The sequence below is a fragment of the Homalodisca vitripennis genome, chromosome 1, assembly GCF_021130785.1.
Source record: "Homalodisca vitripennis isolate AUS2020 chromosome 1, UT_GWSS_2.1, whole genome shotgun sequence".
In the NCBI taxonomy this organism is placed as follows: domain Eukaryota; kingdom Metazoa; phylum Arthropoda; class Insecta; order Hemiptera; family Cicadellidae; genus Homalodisca; species Homalodisca vitripennis.
The window spans coordinates 181,343,980-181,365,615 of record NC_060207.1 but is presented as its reverse complement, the minus strand read 5'-3'; the positions used below and the strand labels follow the sequence as shown (position 1 = coordinate 181,365,615).

At 34.5% G+C, this 21,636-nt stretch overlaps 1 protein-coding gene across 1 annotated transcript in view; it reads right to left on the bottom strand.

Annotated features, from left to right (window-relative positions):
* LOC124352823 (pH-sensitive chloride channel 2-like) overlaps nucleotides 1–21,636 on the bottom strand; it is a 31,574-nt gene that overhangs the window by 902 nt on the left and 9,036 nt on the right. The window contains exons 4-8 of the mRNA XM_046802516.1: nucleotides 14,974–15,056; nucleotides 13,092–13,277; nucleotides 12,332–12,487; nucleotides 11,357–11,522; nucleotides 11,036–11,192 (exon numbers count right to left, since the gene is read on the bottom strand). Coding sequence (XP_046658472.1) covers nucleotides 11,036–11,192; nucleotides 11,357–11,522; nucleotides 12,332–12,487; nucleotides 13,092–13,277; nucleotides 14,974–15,056 — 748 coding nt within the window. The remainder of the gene's footprint in view (nucleotides 1–11,035; nucleotides 11,193–11,356; nucleotides 11,523–12,331; nucleotides 12,488–13,091; nucleotides 13,278–14,973; nucleotides 15,057–21,636) is intronic.

Genomic DNA, 21,636 nt, shown 5'->3' with positions numbered 1-21,636 from the left:
AGGATGTCTCTCTGATCTGGTGAGTTGAAGAGAGATATGGTTGCTGACAGAGATTCTTTAGATTTAGCAGCAGAAAAAGTTAATAGGCTCATCAACAGGTGAATAGAAATAGTTTCTTCAGACTGAATAAGGAAATTTGAGAAGATGGGATTTAGTGTAGCATTTTCTTAGTGTCTAAACATCCAGTGCCATTCTAATTCTCAATGTATTTGCCAACGATAGAAATCTTGTACTCAGGGCCCGATTAAGGTTTTTGGCGCCCGTAGGCTATCTTGTACTTCGCGCCCCCCCCCCCAACGGTTTCCGGCCGGCTTCCCTCTGTCAATTTTCAATAATAAAAAGTGTTCTGCTGTATAGCAGCCATATTATATTTTTGTAATAAAATTTCAACTTACTTAAATTTAAAGACCATTACAGAGAGAGACCATTTAGAGTATTAAACTTTAGGAAAAGAACAACATTCAGCAACTAACTATAAACTTTAATTATTGTTCAAAGGTCTAATGATACATGTATGTATAAACTGCTATGTAATATGTTCAAATTCAACGGTTAAAAGAACTATGCTGTTTGCTGTCATTTCCTAAAAACACACAAACAAACGAACAAAAACAGCAAAATTATAGAAAGTGCAAACTTGCAAAGGGAAAGGATGCTTACTGCTGAGCATTTATTTGTATCTTTAAAATGGAATATGGTCTATTGTTGTAGACTTGTAGGTAACATTCTTTAAAGAGAATCAAGGGTTCTTATTTACCACTGGTTTTGTAGGACATACAAAAATGTGTCCTAGCTACAGCCAAACCTTACATGAGTTTTTAATTCTTATACATTTTTTGTAGATTACTATCATTAAATAGTCACAAAATTCAAAGTTCAGCACTTTGTAATGTTACTTTCAAAAAATCTGTAGGCTTATTTTTTTCAAAATAAATTAAAATGCATACTGTAATTTTAAGGCTGTTAAAATTATGTGAATTTTATCTCTTACTTCAGTATAAATGCTGCCATAATAATGGAGATTTTATTGTTGTCCATTTTAATAAGAAAGCTTAGTAGCTACGTATAGCCTGTTTAATTAGCGTTTTAACTGTAAATCACTGAAAAGGATTTATAATAAATCAATGAACATGGTCAAATTGGTCATCAACTCTCTCTGGTTTATTCAAGTACATTATGTTACATAGAAATGACATTAGACTTTGGTATACAACTTGGTTACTTGAACATTTAATCACAATAACAAACAATGAGCTAGAACTATAAAATTATTAGGCCTATTGTTAACAAAAGAACTTTTTATTTTCCCATGACGATATATTCCCTGATTAAACAAAGTCTTTCTTCCGTGCTTTTGATGAGGCAAACGCATCGATCAAGTCATCAAACGGAACGAGCTGTACATAGTCACTTTCTATAAATAAGAGAGTGAGTGCCTGGAGTTTTTCTTGCCGTAGAGTCGACCTCAAATAATTCTTGACTCGAGTAAGAGCAGAAAAGGATCTTTCTCCGCTGCAATTAGACACCGCCATGCTCAAGAAGATCCGCAATGCCACTTCCACGTTCGGAAAAAGAGATTCAAGTTTTAGGGTTTTTACATGTTTCAATAGCCTGTAGGCTTTAGTCCCGGCCGGTTTGACTTTCTTCTTTTCCTCCATTCTGTCTGACAGTACATTTTCCTCTTCATAGAATGTATTATCATCTTTTAAAAATTTTTGAAGATACAAACACTCATCTGGAAATGAATCATCTAGGTCTGTTGAATATTCATTCATTAGCTTTGTTGCCTTTTCCTTCAAGATTGAACTCTCAATTTTATTCAAATTCCATAAAAAGTTGAAGGAGTCTCGTAGTGTGACATAAATTGATTTTCTCCTTGTTAGTTGCCCTAGGAGTGTATCAATTGCTTTGTAGTAATAATTTATCAGGAATGATTTCCGCCCATCAAACTCAGTGTGCCCCTCTTTGCTTTCTCCAAAAGGGATTTTTGGTTTCTTTTTCCTTGTATTGTCTTGTTTGTACTCTTGAGAATTGCACATAAGCTTTGCCTCACTTTCAAAGTTAGAAAATTGTTCCTCATTTCTTAATGAACTTAGAAAAGACTCTAGGAGCTCGTACGAAAGTGCTGTCTGATCTAAGTCTCCATCTTCAGATTGAAGTCGTACACTGATGTCATGAAACTTCATGAGTACTTTATTCCAAAAACAAATCATCATGGTCATTTCCAAAGACTGGAGCTTCTCTATCAGTTGTTTGGCTTCAAGTCGTACGTCTTTTTTATTTTCTTCGTTTGAAGTGATGTCTTGTAACGCTGCAATTATTTGTTTATATGACTTGTGCATGGCTTTACTGGCATCTGCTCTTGCACTCCAGCGAGTTTTCGAAAGGGTCTTGACTGTCAAACATTCTTTGTCATATTGCGACAAGAGAATTTCCCATCTGTGTGTAGATGAATGGAAAAAGTTGTACATTTGCTGTGCCAGGGCAAAATATTCAACAGAACTACTACTACTTTCTGCAGCGGTTGAACCTACTAGCTGTAACGAATGAGCTGCGCAAGGAACGTAGTGAGCAAGAGGATTTTGCTCTTTGATTCGATTTTGAAGCCCCTTGTAACACCCAGACATGTTACTTGCATTGTCGTAACTCTGACCTCTACAGTCACTGATATTTAAGTTCAAACTTTCAAGAGTATTTATCACAGCCTTCTCCATATCTTCCCCTTTATGGCCACAATTTGGGATGAACGTTATGAACCGCTCATTAGGTGACCCGTCAGGTGCTACAAAACGAATGACAAAAGTCAATTGATCCACATTGGAAACATCTGGAGTAGAGTCGACAATAATCGAAAAATACTTAGAATTCTTGATATCTGACGCGATTTTGGATTTAACATTGTCAGCTAACAGAGTAATAAACTCGTTAACGATCGTGGAAGATAAGTATGAGGGCACTCCTTTACCTTTATTTCCGAAACGAGCAACATGGTCAGCCATGAAAGGATCAAACTTGCACAAAAGCTCGATACAGCCAAGGAAATTACCATTACTGGTTGACCCCAAAATTTCATTTTCACTATAAAACGGAAGCCCTCGAGAAGTTAAATACTTAACTACTTCAACAACTCTTGACAATACATCTCTCCAATACTTCACTTCTACTTGATGCTGCTCAAGTAGTTTTGCATCAATTCTCTGAGGTGCATTCATCCGGGTCAAATATTTGTTCACACATTCTCTGTGCTCTAGACTATTATTATCATGTTCTTGAATTTTGTGTGAATTTTTCCAATCATTAAAGCCGCATGTAGCTAAGGCAGTCGTCCCCCCATAGAGCTTACAAGGAGCACAGTATACATAGCCAGTTGATTTGGAATAAACTAAATGAGTTCTTTTTACAATCTCTCCATTTACAAGTTTTTTGAAAAAACAAGCTTTGTTCAAATAACGGTTTTGGTCAGAATACTGCCGCTTTGATTGGGAAAAATCCCCACTGTCATTTTGATTGATGCTGTGCACTGCAAAGTATTCACGCAATGCCTCATTTACCAGCCATAAAGCGGGATCATCAAGATTTTTTTGAATCGGTTACCTCTTTATTTGCTGGTACACAATCTTGCAACTGATGTCCCAAATCTGCTATTTGCTCGGTTGATGGTGGTGAAGGGACGTGTACAGGTGCAATTTCCGTTGTGGTGTCTGAGACATCGGTAGCAGTGGCACTGGCAGGCTGCTGAATCACTTCCACTTCCACTATAACACCGCTGTCCTCACTCACAACGTTTCGTTCAGTTCCCGTGACGACCGGCAATGTCTCAGCAGAACAACTGGGAGTTTCGGGTTTATTGAAAAAATCGTCTAGTCTATGAATTTTATTTAGAAGAGCACTTTCCCGTTCGTTACGCTCCCGGGCCCGTTTACGGTATTCGGAACCACTTGGTTTTTTACTCATAATGTAGCCTACATATGTAAAACAAGCAAACCACTGCTTCTTCTAATATTTCAGTATCAAACACTCTACTCGACTTACGAATAAATGTCAGTGTTTATAATAACGAGCAATGACACCAATTAATCACAACGAAAGTCCAAATAATTCATAGGCCATAGGCCTAAAACAAACAGTGCAGACGAGGAGACGACTGACTGCAGCTGCAGCTACACTCTGTCTCTATCTGTCAGAGAGCGTCAGTGTTGCAAACGGCGAAGGGCGGCGGCCGGCGGCGCCCCTCGCGCGAAGCAAAATTTCCCTTTTAGTTTCCCTACCGTTACGATAATTACTATGCGTTGTCACTAACCGCTATTAATTAATTTCTTTTTCTACTTAATAGTTATTTTTAAGTAAATGGAGTAAATCTAAGGTCTAGGTGGATGTGTAAATAATGTACAAAAATGTATAGTGAATTTTTAGACCATACCATTTTATTTACTACATATAAAAAGCACTTCATCTTGAACTCCGAAGCGCCCCCCTAAAATCGTCACCGGTCTCGCGCCCTAGGCTGCAGCCTACTGGTTAATCGGGCCCTGCTTGTACTAGGCAAATCAAATATAAACGGTAATTTTCAAAATTATATTTATTGAATAATATTATGCAGACACTATACCTTCAATATTTTTCAATGTAGTCTCCTGCATTATCTACACACTTCTGCCACCGATTTGGAAGCTTGAATATTCCCTGTTCATAAAAAGATTGAGGGCGAGTTGTTAACCAATCGCGCACGTGATTTTCGACGTCTTCATTGTTTTCAAATCGATTTCCTCCAAGTGATTTTTTCAGGGGCGCAAACAAAAATAGTCACAAGGGGACAGGTCTGGACTGTAAGGAGGGTGTTCGAGAGTGTGATGGTGGACCCACGTCTCATCACATGTGACGATGCGCCTCAAAAAATCTTCACCTTCTTCTTGAAATCGTTGCAGAAGTCTCCCAGCAATCTCCGACCTGACCTGTTTTTGATTTCCGGTCAACAACCTCGGAACGCAGCGAGCACTAATTTTTCTGAAGCCAAGGTGGTCTGTGATTGCAGACTGAACACTCCCGTAGCTGATACCAATTTCCGACGAGATTTCTTGAACAGTTAACCGGCGATCACCTTCAATAAGCTGTTGAACCGCACTAATGTTGTCATATGTAAGACTTGACCTTGGGCGTCGACCGTGACTTTCGTTTTCAACACGTTCTCAGCCATCCCTAAATTCGATTTTGAGACAGAGTAATGTCCCCAAACTGTGCCTGCAAACGAGTAAAAATTTCCTAAGGCTTAACACCTTCATTTGTTAAAAATTTTAAGACGATGCGTTGCGCAACAGATGGATGTACCTCTCGCTCGGCCATGGCTGTACTGAAGGCAGAACACAACGCTAGTGTGAAGCAAGCAGTTCAACCCACTCCTATTAAGCAAAACGACAATCGCCCACAGCCGCATCACGTCCGAACGTGTTTGGTACAGTCAACAGCAAAATTACCGTTTATATTTGATTTGCCCTCGTATGTCCAAGTTAAATAGGTACGTCAGTCAACCCTTGGACAATATAAGAATGTAACACATACATAATTTTGAACTTATATTGAACTGTAGAATTTATCTGGTTACTGGTTCAGAGAATATTTTAAAAAGGGAAGATTAGTTTTTATAATGTTGAAAAATTAAGACTCTTTTTAAGAGATGTCAAAAAACCCTTATAAATTTGGAACTATTAAATTTTGTTGACTGTTTTGTCGAAATATATACACGTATAATTGGTATAGTAAATATTAAAGTAATGCTGGGAGAAATAAGTTTTATAAACCCTTACATACTGATTTTGTTACATTTTCAGAACAACACTTCAACAGTGTTGCTTTTGTTAAATGGTTTTATACATGTTATACTAGTCGAATCTAGTAGCTTGTGTAACTAGTATAATCACAGCTAGTAGTATGGACATAAAGTAGTAAAACTTGGTAGGGAAGTTTTAAGAATTGGAGTATCAGATGCAGTTATCACATTCAATGATGATACTATGTGGGCAGGGAGGGAGCAAGAGTGCTTTGAGAGTTAAGTTAAGTGTCAGGACAACATGCTACTTTAGGATTTTTAAAAGCAGACCAAGATAGAATTATAAAATCAGAAAAAGCTATATTGAAAGTCACAAATGATGAAGACAGAAAAGGAGGGAATAGGCTAGACAAAGAAGATAAAGACGGAACAGAGTTGCATTGGAAATTGTAAAAAGAAGTCTACTCACTTATTTTTCTTCTCAATTTTACCAAAGTTACTTTTTATAACTTTCAAGAAAATATACCTTCAGAACTAATAGACATTTTTTTAGACAGATTTCTGAAATTTTATGTGTACTCACATATGATTATTTACTTATAAACTGTGAAGGTTAAGTAGCAAAACTTCACTTTATTTAGAAAATTATAAAGTTTTATGACAGTTACTAGTAGTTGTGCATATTAACTTGCAATCTATTTGCAACAAGCTTGAAGACTTTACTCTCCTTCTACATGAACATGACTTTGATGTTGCCCTTGTCAATGAGCACTGGCTATCTCCACACGAGGTACCCCTGTACGTCCCTCAAGGCTACAAGTGGGCTGCTACCTACTGCCGACCTCAACAACACTATGGTGGTGCTGCCGTGCTGGTTAAGGAAGACATTTGTGTTGCGGAATTGAATGTTGATGAGTTTTGTAAACCTGGTGTTTTCGAAGCTGCTACCGTAAAATTAGAAAGTAAAGAACCAGTAATTTTAATATCACTGTACAGAACACCAAGTTCTAAATTATCAATGTTTTTAGAGGTACTTGAAAATTTTTTAAGTAAAGTTCTGGATAATTCTGACCATGTTCAAGTAATTTTAGGGTCTGATTTTAATGTATGTACATTAAGTGATTCAAAGGAGAGTAGAATGCTTAGCAACTTGCTCAAGTCTTTTGACCTCCACTTAACAAATTTTACTCCTACTAGGGATAACTACTGCCTTGACAATCTGGCAACTTATATTAGATTACAGTCCAACATAGGCTGCTTTAAAGTATCTGACCATGATTTTATCTGGTTAAATACAGATGCCATAGTTGTAAGACAGCCTGAACATGTCCCAAAAAGAATTCGCTTTAGGCTGATGGGAAAAGGCAATATTGATCAATTTGTCAGTAGTTTAAATAATCTGAACTGGCTCAGATTGTTTGAGGTTGAAGATGCTGGTGCTGCCTTTGATCATTTTATGGATGTTGTATGTACTAACTTTAATATTTATTGTCCTTTAAAAAATAAAAAAGTAAATTTAATTAATGATACGTAGAAGCAAGAAAACAAATAATAAATGGTTTACACCTGAACTAAATAGGGTTAGGAATACTATGATAAATTTGTACAATAGATATAAGTATACTAAGGATACTAGAAACAAAAATTGTTATTTAAATTGTAGGGCAACATATAGAAATCTTATCAGGAGGGCTAAGTATAAGTATAATGAAAACCTGATCAATAATGTAACAAACAAGTGTCAAACTGCTTGGAAGGTAATTAAGGACGAAGTTGGTGTAAAGAAACAGCAACCTTCTTCAATTTCAACAGATACATTTAATGACTACTTTGTTAGTGTAGGTGAATCTGTTGCTAAGGATGGTCAAAACGGTAGTGGCAATTCTAGAGGCAGAGGTGTTGCATATAACTTCTAACTTGAAAGGTTCTACTAGTCAGGACTACTATGGTCTCTCAAACAAGATGATAAAGTGTATAATGCCAGCAATTGTATCTCCAGTTACATATCTAATAAATAAAATTTTAGATCAAGGAATATTTCCTGAAAGTTTAAAAGTTACTAAAGTTATCCCAGTTCAAAAGAAGAAGAATGTAGATGAACTTGCTAATTTTAGACCAATTGCTCTGGTACCAATTTTTTTCAAAAATTATTGAGCACTTTATCAAAAGAAGACTATATTCTTTTTTTCTAAAAAATGATTACTTTACGAATGCACAATTTGGTTTTTTAGCTGGTAAGTCTACCATTGATGCAGTTGAAAAGGTTGTTGCTGAAGTTCTTAAGGCTTTTGAAAAAAATTCTTTCTTGGCTTTGACTCTGTTAGATTTAAGAAAAGCTTTTGATATTATATCGCATAAAATACTGCTTAAAAAGCTCTCTAAGTATGGTGTAATGGGCAAAGAATTAAACCTTATACGTTCGTACCTTGTGAACAGAAAACAGGTGGTTGTAATGGGGGATCAGGTGTCTCGTATGCGGGAAGTGGTTAGAGGTGTTCCCCAAGGGTCTGTTTTGGGGCCACTCCTATTTGTCATTATGATTAATGATCTTCCATCCAACCTTCCCCCATGAGTCTGTCCTCTTTGCAGATGATACATCAGCACTGGTTAAAGGTTACTCTCTGGATTATGTGAAACATGAATCTGCTCTATTAGTGGAAAGAGCTGGTGACTGGTTCTCAGCAAATGAGTTAATACTTAATGATGATAAGTCAGAACAAATCATCTTTACATTAAGGAAAGTAGATGGAGAGTTAGTCAATCAGCATGTCAAGTTGCTCGGTATTCATCTGGACTCAAAACTTAGTTGGCATTATCATACTGAGCAGCTAATTACTAAACTATCTAGAGTGTTATACTTATTGTTTAAGCTTAAGTATAATGTTGAATCTGATTGTTTGCGTATGGCCTATTTTGCATTTTTTAATTGTCACTTGAACTATGGCATATTGCTATGGGGAAATAGTCCTGGAGCTAACGATGTATTTGTATGCCAAAAAAGGGCAATTCGAGTTATGGCTGGTATAAGTCAGATAGAAAGTTGTAAGCCATATTTTATTAGTTTTAAGATTTTAACTGTACCTAGCTTGTATATATTGTGTAATTTATTATATGTTAAAAAACATTTATCTGATTTTGTTGAGCGCAATGTGTATCATAGCCACTATACTAGGAACTGTGATAATCTTAATTTACCAAGTACCCGACTCCAAAAAGTGATAAACAGTCATAAATATATGCAAATTAAATTGTATAATAGTTTACCTGAATATGTAAAAAAATTAAGTGTTAATGTATTCAAAACAATAATTACAAGTTTTTTGGTGAGGACTGCACCATATTCTATTGAAGATTTTTATCATTATTGTAGTTATGACAATTTGTATACTGCATAGTATATTTAGTATTAGTATGACAATGTCTATTGCTTGTAATATAGCCTAATGACAAATAAAGATTTGAATTTGAATTGAATTACCCGCAACTTCACACACAATTTTTAAAATTGAAGGCTGTAACTTTCTTAGGGAAAGCATTTATCATGTAATACGATGGAGCAACACAACTATTTTAAAAAGTAGAGGTATCAGATACATATTGTTTCAGCATCCATACTTGAGAGATTCCAAACGTAAATAAAAATTTGACTGGTTCTATTTTAGGCTTTGTTGTATTAATAAATATACACATACAAGTCTAGTAAACCTTATTTGGTAAAAAAGTGTCAATTTCCATCTGTTTATATTAATTTTCTATCTAAGGCGTTTCAAGTGCCATAGTTGAGTTTCACTTGTGACTCGATCAAGAAAATGTATACCAACAAAAACCAACTTTGATTAAAAAGTGTCTACTTTCGGCTCTTTGAATTTATGTTTTGTCTAAGACTTTTCAAGTGCCATAATGATAGTTTGCTTTTTTGTTTTGATAAAGAAAATATATAACTTATATACAACTGAAAAGTTATTGTTGTCCAAAAGAGTAATTAAATTCACTTCCACTGTAATTGATTTACGTTTCCACAGTTGAGTTTATGTTGTTGCGCTGACCAAGAAAATAAATACATATGTGGGTTTTGGAATCTAACTTGTATTTGTGGTCTGCGATTTTTCTGGTTCTATATGTAATATTGACTTTACCCCGATCAAAAAAATATGTGTATACATAAGCTTAAAAAGACTACTTTAGTCAAAATGCATCTAATTCTGTCGTTTGTATTCTGCTTTTAATATAAGAGGAAGAGTGTGCCATCCACTTTATTTTTCCTTTGTTAAACTGTTAAGGGAGACAACCACTTTCAATAATCTCATGTGCAAAGAATTCACAGTTTTGATCTATAAGGTGGGTTTTAGAACACTCTTTGAATTATTTTCAATGCATTGGATGATTTATTTGTCACCGGTGCAATCTAAAATAAGGATTAGATAGTAACTTTGTCTTTGCAATTTGCATGACACTACTAATCAATCACTGTATAATTATTCAATATCTTCTAAAATTTAATGTGAACAAAATATGTTTCTGACACTTTGGCGAACTTCAGCTGAAAGTGTCAACAGCTGTTTAAGAGTCAATTAACTTTGGATTACATGACGTAAATATTATAACTATTTTCCAGAATTATTAAATGAATATAAATTTCCACATTATACAAACTTTTCTCAACTTTCTATGATTAAAATATTGATGTATCATATCCAGGAACCTGCCCCAATCCATAACGAAGCTGATAGTGAAAACTGTATCAAAATCGGTTTAGTAGTTATATTGATGCAGAAACAGATCAACACAAAAAGCGACTTTAATTTATACTATCTATTGATGAGTGCGAAATTCAGATATAATGTATACAATATAATAATTTATATATAACATCTGAAATTAAAAACTAGAGATTTTGCTATCCAATTATAATTAGCACTACAATAATGAGGTCAAATGTTAGCAGGATACTATTTCAAATAGGTCTTTTTATAAATGTACTTATGTTAAATTTAATTCTTATAGGTAATTACTTGTCCACTTAAGGATCAATCATTCTTAAATATTTAAAAGTTTACATAGCATACCTTAATCCATTATACTCATTATTCACCCCAAAAATTCACCCCAGCATTAATGTCTGGTATGTTGATTCAAACAATGCACTGCTTTCATTAATAAAGAAGATACTATCAAGAATCATTCTCATCTAGTGTGTTAATGGACAATGCAAATAAAATGTCACTGTACAATGCAGTTCTTATCAGTTGCATCCAATAAATTATTTCTTACATTTTCCAAAGAGGAGCTTAACTGGGAGTCATTCATGGAAGACATTGAAGGGAAGGACTTGGAGTGGCTGAGATTGATATGTTTGTGATACAGCTGAGGAGTTAAAGTTGATTGTAGAATGTGCTTGCTTGTCACTTTTTTAAGGTCCACATTTTTTCTAAAACACATAACATGTACAAATTAGATACATTATAGCAGATATTTTAAATAATCAATATTATTTAAAACTTAGAGCTGTGTAATTCTAAACTACACATAATTGAACTTGCTCTTTATTTCTAAATGAAATAATAACCGAACCATTCTTGAATTCATATTTACTTTCTTCTCCAGATAATGTTGACAAACGCAAACTCAGTAAGAGAGCTGAATATGAACCCAGTGCATCCAATAAACCAGATTTCAGATGATTTAATGTAGGACACTTTCGGTAGTGAAGAACCAATGTTCCTTGACAGTGTGATGAATGTCAGCAACGTGCTTGTTCCTGTGGACAAGAAATTTGTTGTTTATCATATAATTTATGAATATAATATGAAATAAACAATTACTCATATTGTAAATATATGATTATGAATGTCAGGTTAAAAAAAAATAGGATGCTTACATACAGCTCTCAAATCTATTTTCGTAGAAAAATATTTCAAAAAACCTGCCATACTGAATTTTTGACAATGTTAGAACATTTTAATATTTGTGTTACCAATAAATTATTTAAACAATGAATTATAACATCATATTAAGCTAAACAAATTAAAAATGGTCTGTATATTTTTTTTTTATTTTTGAGAAAAAACAACAGTTTTGGATATTAATGATTATTTTAAATTTTTATTCTGTTTGGTACAGCAGTGTGCCCTAAATGTTTGTACAGGCTCAGGACTGATGGGTGACATTTGCATTTTGTACGTCCCTAAGGTGGTTTAACACCTTCCTTGCAGCTCTATACTTGTGACTTTAGTAGGCTAATACTACATCATGCTGCATTCAACATGTCAAAGCTTATATAAATGTAGCCTTTATAACAATATTTCGAAACTGAATTTCACATTTTTTTTTAGATGAGGAAGAAATAATATCTATATTAGATTTTAATAAATTCTTTTATGATCAAACATTGTTAAAGTTAGAATTTGTTTTTTGGAGCGTCAGAACTTTCTATAAACATTGTTACTCCATGATAAAAGCAGAAGATTTCTTGAACATTTGATCAAGAATTGGTATTCTGTTTTCATACAAGTAATATTTACATAGCCACTTTCAACGTAAAAGTAAGTTGACAATAGAATGTAATACCGAGGACTGTTCGGCCAGGAGTGGAGTTGGCGTCCAACCAGAAGGTGACCCAGGATACCACGACAATCAGTATACTGGGAACGTAGTAGTCCATTATGTAGAACCCATACTGCCGCTGGAGGGCAAAGTGCACTGACAATGTGCTAAAGTTACCAGCTGCACAATCGTAACACAATTATCTTTAAGTTCATCATACTCAGAAGCTGATTAGTTTTAAGAAGGAGCTTATGGCTAAGTCTTATACAATACTGAATTTACATTCCAAGAATACTTTCAAAAATGTTATTGGGTGAAAATAAATTACACTGGATATTTTATCTGTACGGTTTGATTCAAGGGTGTGTCCATGGGGAATACCAGGATATAATCTCTTAAAATGTTTAATATTTTCGATGTTTCATAGTTTTAACGCCCCTCTGCAACTTCCAAGAAAATCTTCTCATCCTAAAATTAAATCATGAGTAAAACAGTGCTATGTAAAGCTATGAAAGATATAAAATGAGCCGGAGTTTTGTATATATTAAAGAATTTCAATGAGGGTTAATGAATCTTAAAATATCATAATAAACTATTTAAAACAATTTTGTGTGTACAGTAAATGTAAACAGAGAAAGGGCAATTTTCTTAACCAAAATATTCAGTTTCCAAATAAGAGTTAAAATAAATAAAATTCGAACACATAATTATTACATTTTAAATTTAGACTTTTTTTAGGTACGACTATTGTAAATATAGAAATATATGACTGAAAATAATTTACCTGCTTTCCCATAGAAACCATTCAAATGTTGATTCATATTGCTGGTTTTCTGCCACCAATATTTGGCTGTGGTACTGTTGATGATGACACCCTCCAGGGAGTACTCGGGTAGTTGCAGGTGGCTGTCCACTGTCACAGGAGAGTCATCCTCCCACATCAGGACCAGCTGACTGGCATTGTAGTTCCCTGTTACACAGTAGACAACAAACCTGTCTCAGCTTGAGGGATGCAGGCTTATCAAAGTAGGTTGGTGCTTAAAATTACAGAAGAAAAAAATGTTTGGAAACTCTAAAAGCTTATGGTGTGTATATATGAGGGGAATTGGTCACTTTAAAATTCAATTAATAGTCAATCCGGTTCATGTGAGTTATCCTTTCTTAGTTGGATAATATACTTTGCATGTGTTAGGCTCGGGAATTTCCATTTCAACTAGAATCTGATTCAGAGATAGACTCAAAAACAACCATCACTCATTGGTTGAGCATTAGTGAAGCCTCAAGTGCTAGGCACTGACAAATTTAACTTCTGTCTGTTTAACTAGCCACACGATATCTCAAGAATGAACTGGCCTATAGATTCTGCATGAAGTTGCAGTTCAATATAAGCAATATTGAGTTGAATGATGGTGCATGTCATTTGTCTGAGCATTGCTATAAACGTGCCCATGACAGCAACAAATATCGCAGAATAGTTTAGTAAATAAATAAATTTCTAAAAAAACTGAATACCATCATTGACATTTTAACATATAGCATGATAACACAATGTAACCTAACTATCCTTCAGATATATTGAGAAATATTTCCTATGTAGACTGTAAAGTATGCATGAAGCTTCATTTGTACACAGACAAGTATAAGTTCTATGATTGTGCATGTCCAACCATGTGATTTGAATGAGGGTCATTTGAGCCTATTACTCTGTAGACTGTTATAATCTCATTTGTCAACCAGGGGGATGTATCAAAATTGTTTTGCATGATTGTCTGTCTGTATATCAAGAGTCAAATTAGCTATAACTTGAAAATTTGCATGACTCAGTGAAGGATGTAATGTATCCATGGTATGGTGTGTTCCTACCTTGTATAACCTTAGGAAAAGCAAACATGTCCATTAGTTCATGTCATCCACTACAACATTTGGTAAGAATGTGTTGCTTTTTACAAAATATGTGTTTAGTTGGTTACAAAAAATATATAGAGGTAGTAGAAGCTGTACGGTTTCAGTAGTTTTTGAGTAATCAGCACCTTTTACCCATTAAAAACATTTGTTTCATATTTTCCAAACCTACTGTATATTCTTGTCCTAAGAAGAATGAAAAAGAATAAAAAACAAGACAATAATTTAGATCTGATGACCATACCTGTGTGAAAATATATGTACTTTCAATAACAGAATATGAATCTATACAAACAACCAAATAACCTGTCTCCTCATATAGATCAAGGGAATTCGCAGGTTAAGTGTAAGAAAGGGCCATGCGGCCCTAACTTTGCCTGTAAAAATAAGGAATTTTTCATTTTCATGGGAAGTACACTGTAAATTGACAAGCAGAGATGACAATAGTCATTGTCTAAAGAACTTGCACCATGACCAGTGTCAGTAACATTGTTCCTCCATCTTGTCTTTATTAAAAACTATATTGTAATTGTATGTATAGCAGTTTCATTCAATGTTTAAAACATAAACATTCTTTTATTATAGTTGTTGAGTTAATTTTTAGTGGATTTTGTTCCACTAGCTTTAGATTTCATTGTATTTATTTTTTTAAATTTTGATTTCATAAAGCTTTCATTTGTAAAAAAATTAGTATTTATTTAGTTTGAATGTCTAATCAAGTATTAGTATTATTATTATTAATATAATGTTATACAATTACTCACAACTTTCCATTATCAATGGGCATTTCTGGCTGTCAAATGGAAACTTTTGAAGATTCATTACACACTGAAGAGTAACTTTCATCCTGTATTAAAAAGAAAACACAGTTATTTTAATATATTATAATTTAAATTGAGCTATATATTTGTTCAGCTTTACTGAAAATAAAATTTGAGAATTAGAATTATACTTAAAATTGAAGTGTGTGTGTGTATCACACTATACTTTTTTTTCAAATTTAATTACAATTTAGTATTTATCACGTGTATACACTCACATGGTTATAAATTTGTTGACGCTTTTCACGTTTAAAAATAGTAAAATATTGTTTTAAAAATAAGTGAATGGTTTTTGTTAAATTTATGTTTCTATATAATTCTATTCTTTTTTAAATTAAATTTGAAAATATTTTTATATTTCAAAAGAAATCGTTATTTTCCAAAAGTCATTCTAAACGTTATACAAATTTTAATGCTGTTTGAATAAATTAGGGTTCAACAAGTTATTATATTAAAAATACCATTATTTTATATATAACTAACAGTTACCTATAGCTTCGCATGCAATTTTAAAAATGAAGGGCGTAAAAAGTGAAAGCATTTATGATATAAAAAAATGGAGCCTTTTGATAGTTTTCAAACAGAACTAGGCATATACCCAAGCCCGCACTCAGATCCGCTCAATGTAATAACTGTAACTTACTGCTGAGTCTTACTATTATTAACAAAATAAGATGTTGTCAATAGGACAACAGTGGGTGGAGGGGTGAAGTGGCGTGACGGAGGCATGGTGGTGGGACCTGACGGAGCCTGGCCGAATATCTTGTTCAGGGCCTACCAAAATTGAGTACTAGGTACAACCCTGCATATATCTGGAACTTATTATTTCAGTGTTCATGGTTAAGAGATTTAAAAGTATAATACAAATTTTACTGGTTCTTATTTCAGTTTTTGCACATGTAGAAGAATACATTTCTGATGCCAGAGGAGGTTGTTAAAATCATTTACGGTTCCACAGTTGAGTTACGTTGTTTCCCCAACCAAGAACATATGTATATCTCGGAAACCAACCTACATTTAAAAGCTTATAGCGTATGATAATTCTGGTAGGTAATTGATTTTCATTTTTTATCCAAATCAAGAAAATATATGTACTCTAAGTTTTAAAAGATTACTTTGCCATCGCTTGTGTTCTACTGCTAGTAAAGGGAAAGAGTGGATATCCTTGAAATTAAGAGCAATCAACATTTACAAAATCGTTTGTATAAAGTTTTGCGTGATAGAAGATCTTGTTGTTTTTCAGACTGTAGTTTGGGAAACAATGATTTGTTGCGGCATGTTAGTGCCCATTGGTCTGTTTTGTTCTTGAGCCGCTGTAAAAAGAAATCACAATGTAAAGAAAGCTAACCAGTTTGAGTAACCTCATCAGCAAATATGAACAACTTTGTTCATTAATACGGGTTTTATGGCATTGTTTAAATTGTACTTCTAATGTATTAGATGGTTTAAAGTCCTCACTGATGTAATCTGTGGTAAAAATGATATAGTTACTTTGTCTTTGTAATCTGCATTACATTACTGATCAAACAGTGCAGAATTGATATTTTCTAAAATATGAATGTAAACAAATATTTATACCTCTCTGGTAAATCTCGGTTGAATGTTTCAATAACTTTTTACCGTCAATTAAATTTGAATTATGTTTCGTAAAGTTATCACTATTTTTTCAAATTATAAAATGTTCTGTGAAAACTTTCTATTTTATATTCATTCAAACCATCTTTGGACATCAACAAGTATTAAAAAATCAAATTAGCCGAATTGGTCCAGCCGTTCTTGAGATTATTGCTTAGGAACACATATAGGGATTCATTTTTATTTATAAGATACTACAATAGACAATAGACAATAGACTTTATTTTCATATTCATCAAGAACAGAGACAGCGTCAAATCTTAAAAAGTATAAGTTAAAACATTTTTGTTAACTTTTATTAGTAGGTGTTGATGGTCATAAATTCTTCTAGGCTGTATACAGTCTTTTCCACTAGCCACTTGAACATTTTCCTCTTCAAAACTTGTGGGCCAAGGTTCTTAAGTTCTCCTGGTAGCATGTTGTACAACCTGGCACCTGCATAGGTTGGCTTCTTGGCGAATAGAGCTGATCTGTGGGCTGGCAGATTGAAGTCATTGCCATGTCTTGTTTGGCGTTCATGGATATCACAGTTCCTCAAGCAGTTTTGTCTGATAGCTAGTAATATTACCTCCGTAATGTAAATAGACACCACTGTGAGTATGCCCAAGTTCTTAAAAGCATCTCTACAGCTTTCTTGAGGATTTAAATCAGCCATGATTCGCACTGCACGCTTCTGCATAACTAGGACTCGCTGAAGGTTGGTGATAGAAGAGCCCCCCCAAAGCACTATTCCATAGCGAACATGTGTCTCGAAAAGCGCAAAGTAAGTGATTCTAGTAACTTTTGGTGTGCTAATGTGTTTAACTCTCTTTAAAACAAAAAGAGCTGTGCTGAGTTTTGAACACATTATGTCTACATGTTGATTCCATGAGAGACGATTGTCAATTGTGACACCCAAATGCTTTGCAGAAAGCACTTGTTCTAGGTCCAGTGGCAAAGATACATAATCTTTATGTCTTCCCCATATGATGCATTTGGTTTTGGATGCATTGAAAATCAGATTGTTGTTCAGGCAGTAGTGCTTAGCTCTAGTTATTGATGTGTGGGTGTCAATTTCCAGTGCCTGCACCGACTTGTTGTTTGTGACGAGGACAGTGTCATACGCGTATGACACTGGATAGCAACCCTCCCCCAAGTGCTCCTGAAGGTTTTCAATGAAAAGCACAAACAGTACAGGCCCCAAGACAGATCCTTGAGGAACACCTCTTTTAATTTCCATCGGTTCGGATGTTTCAACTCTGATATTTCCCTCAAGAACCTGTTTGATCTCCACTATGTTCCTTCTACCCTGCAAGTAACTTTCAAACCACTTTAGTGCTGTACCCTTGATGCCTAAAGAGCTAAGTTTTGTCAATAATAATCTGTGGTTAAGGCAATCGAAAGCTTTGCTTAGATCTAGAAAAACACTACAAACATTTTTTCCCTCCTCAAGGTTGTCAATGAGGTGCTCAACCAAATCAATGAGGGCACTGGTGGTTGATCTTCCCGATATGAAGCCATGTTGTCTCTCTGGTAGGTTGCGATTTATCTCCAAATGCTGTGTGAGACGTGTCAGTATGACCTTTTCCATGACTTTTGACACTGTAGGAATTAAAGAGATGGGCCTGAAATTCTGCACTTCCTTTTTATTACCTTGTTTGTGCAGAGGGTACACTTTGGAGGTTTTTAGATTCTCAGGACATCTACCCTGAGTTAGGGATTTGTTAACAATACTGGCGATTGGTATACAAACTTCATTTCTGCAGAACTTTAATATTTTGGAATTTAGCCCATCTACTCCAGTGGATGTTTTGGATTTCATAGAAGAAATAACTTTCAGTACCTCCTCTGATGTTACCAATTGGAATTCGTTGAGTGCTGTTTCGTAATGATCTCTTGGCTCCTCGATCACTGAAGTTCTGGGAGAATAGTTATTGGTCAGAATATCCTCCGCTGTAGTCGCAAAGAATTCATTGAAGTATTCTGCAATTTCTTTCAGGTCTTCAACTGTATTGCCATTGATATTCAACTGCCAGACTGTTTCTGAGTCCTTTTTTTTCGCTTTCCTTTCACTGTTGACAATCTCCCATACAGCCTTACTTTTGTTACTTGCCTCAGCTATTCTTTGTTCACACTTTGTTTTTCTGAGTGTTCGCAGCTTCATATCATATTCCTTCTTCTTTTGAAAAGCTATATATTTGTCCTCTTCCTTTTTGCTGAGTGCACATTTTTTATTAGCTCTTATGAAGTCTGCTCGCAGTTCATCTACTTCTGTGTTGTAAAGCGTATATTTTCTTTTGTTAATTCTTGATTTTTTAAGGGGGCATGTGATGTCTAGTGCTGTTGTAATTGTACTAATGAAAACTGAGTATGCCTCTTCTACTGTAGGTGCTGACTCGACTCTTTCCCAGGAGTTTAATGCAAGGAGGTTTGATAGGTTTGAGAGATTGTGAAAGTTGAAAATCCGTCTGGTCATGTTAATAGGTCTTTTTGCTTCACAGTCCACTTCAAGTTTGCAGAGCTGTCCTGTATGATCAGAAAGCGAGGTATGGATAACCTCAACGTTAACCTTCCTCAAGTCCAGATCGGTGCATACTACATCTATTGAAGTAGCAGTGGTGGAGGTTATTCTGGTTAGGGGCAGAGGAATCCTTGTTATGTTGAAAGTGGCAAGCATTTCACTTACTGCAGTTTTTTCTCTTGATTGTGTCAGACTATCAACGTTAAGGTTCCCCAGAATACAAATTCCATTGTTGTTATTTGGAATTTCTTCCAGCACTTGAGTCATCTGTGTAAGGGCCTCCTCAAGTGAAGCAGAGGGGGGTCTGTAAACACCCAGCACATATAAGGTTTCCTTTTTGCTTAGATGTATTTTTATACCTGCAATTTCACATAATAACTCAATACTGTGTTTTTCTGAGAGGATACTTTCAACTTCATTAGCGAGGTTGTCTTGCTTGAATATAGCTGTGCCCCCTTTGAGATGATTTTCTCTACAGAAAGCAGCAACCAGAACATAGTTAGTCAAGCAAACATTGTTGAGTATTAGGGAATTTAGACCATGCTCAGTTAGTACAACTATATGTGGCTTGTTTATGTATAGAAAGTGGTTTAATCTATCAATCTTGTTGCTCAGTCTGTCCATGTTTTGGTGAAAGATTACTAATTTATTTTTTGTTTTTGGATTGAGACTGTTTTGTGTCTGGTTTTTTTGACACGTTTTGTTCTAAAAAATTATCAGCACTAATTTGAGAGTTGGAGAGTTTTGAGAGCAACCTGGGAGCCACCCCAGGGATATCTTGTACTGACGTGTCATGTAGAGATAAACTTGTTGTAGTTTGTATTCATCTATGTATCGGTTAAAAAACTCATCATAACTTTCACCTTCCTTTCGAATCTTTGCTAGTGCTGGTGGTGTCCTGTGAAATAACGATAGGAGCTTTAGTCATCACCACTGGCAGTGTAACTTTTTGTTGTGAAACTTGAGAGCGTGAACTGGGAACAGTTATGATAGGTCTTGGCCGTTGTGTGATTGGGAGATTAGTAAGTATATCTGAGCCTTTCTGATCTGACTGCTTCCTTGAAAACTTTTTGCAGTATTTTGTAGCTTCCATATGCTTGGCAATTTGCAAAGATACACTAGACATATTACTATTCTTAGTTTTTCTAAATACTTTAGTTTTATGTAAGTCAGAGTTTGTGTTTTGTTGGTAAATGGGAGGTTTATAAGAGCCTTGGATTTTAGATTCTGAGACTTTCTGGGCCAATTTCTTTAGTTCATGTTCCAACATTTGTTGTCTTTCTTTAAGATTAGTTATCTCACAAGCCACTGTCAATGGTAAGGACGTCTCTCCAACAGGTGAGCTCGTTTGAGTACAGACATCTCCATTTATGATTTGACAAATTGCTCCACCTCTCTCCACTGCATGTGATTGTATAGTAAGATACTTGGTGACATCGTCCCCAGTAACTAGTGCTGGTTGAGCATCTGCCACACTCCCAGAGTTTTGAACAGAATTGTTTACTGATCTACCATTCGTGTGCTCCTTGTGTGCTACATTATAAGAACTCTTGCTATCTTTGTAAGTGGTACAAAGATAAGTGGTTGGTTTTGAATTTATTGTCATTGATATTAATTGTTTCATGGTCTTACACTTGCTAGTATTGTTATATAACATTGATCCAACCTGTAAACGCTTAGTCCATATATCAAGTTCATCAATATGCAAGTTTAGCGTTACCTGTTCAGAAGCTTTGATTATATTTGCTATTATAGTCTCGGTTATCAAAAGCAAAAATACTCCACAATCTTCGGAGTTGCTTTGTTGAGGGGTTACACAATTTTCAAAATCAGTAGTTTCTTCCAAGTTCATATATTTTATAAGTTTATTTGCAATGATACTTGCTGGAGCTGTATTGCATTTTCCGGCAGAGTCAAAGTGGAGAAACCTTTTTTTTATCCTTCACATACATAAGGATTACAAAAATTACATGTTTTCTATTTTCACAAATTCATTTTTTTTTATTCCTAAGATCATTTTTTGTCCAGTTTTGTGTTATGACAGGATTTTCTGTAACTGTTACTTTTGGGAAATTTACATCTAAATAATAGAATAATGTGTTATGAAATATATTAAATTTGTTTTCTACATCGGCCTGATAAACTTCCAACCACTCTTTAGCTTTAAGATATTTGAAAAATAATTCATAATTACATTTATTGAACTTTCTACATTATTTTTTAATGTTACTTCTATAAATACGGTGAATGTCCATCACCTTATGGTATTGAGCAGCTTTATTTGGAATTTTAGTTACTAAACCAACAAAAAATAACTTTTTACTTTTGATATTTGTAATAAAGTTTCTATGGCTGACTTTGAATTAAAAATTAATATAGCGTGAAATACATTTTGCAGTCCATATTGTACATTTTAAAAATATTACAAACTTTTGTTGAACAGTATTTTTTTTAACACATTTATATTTAGA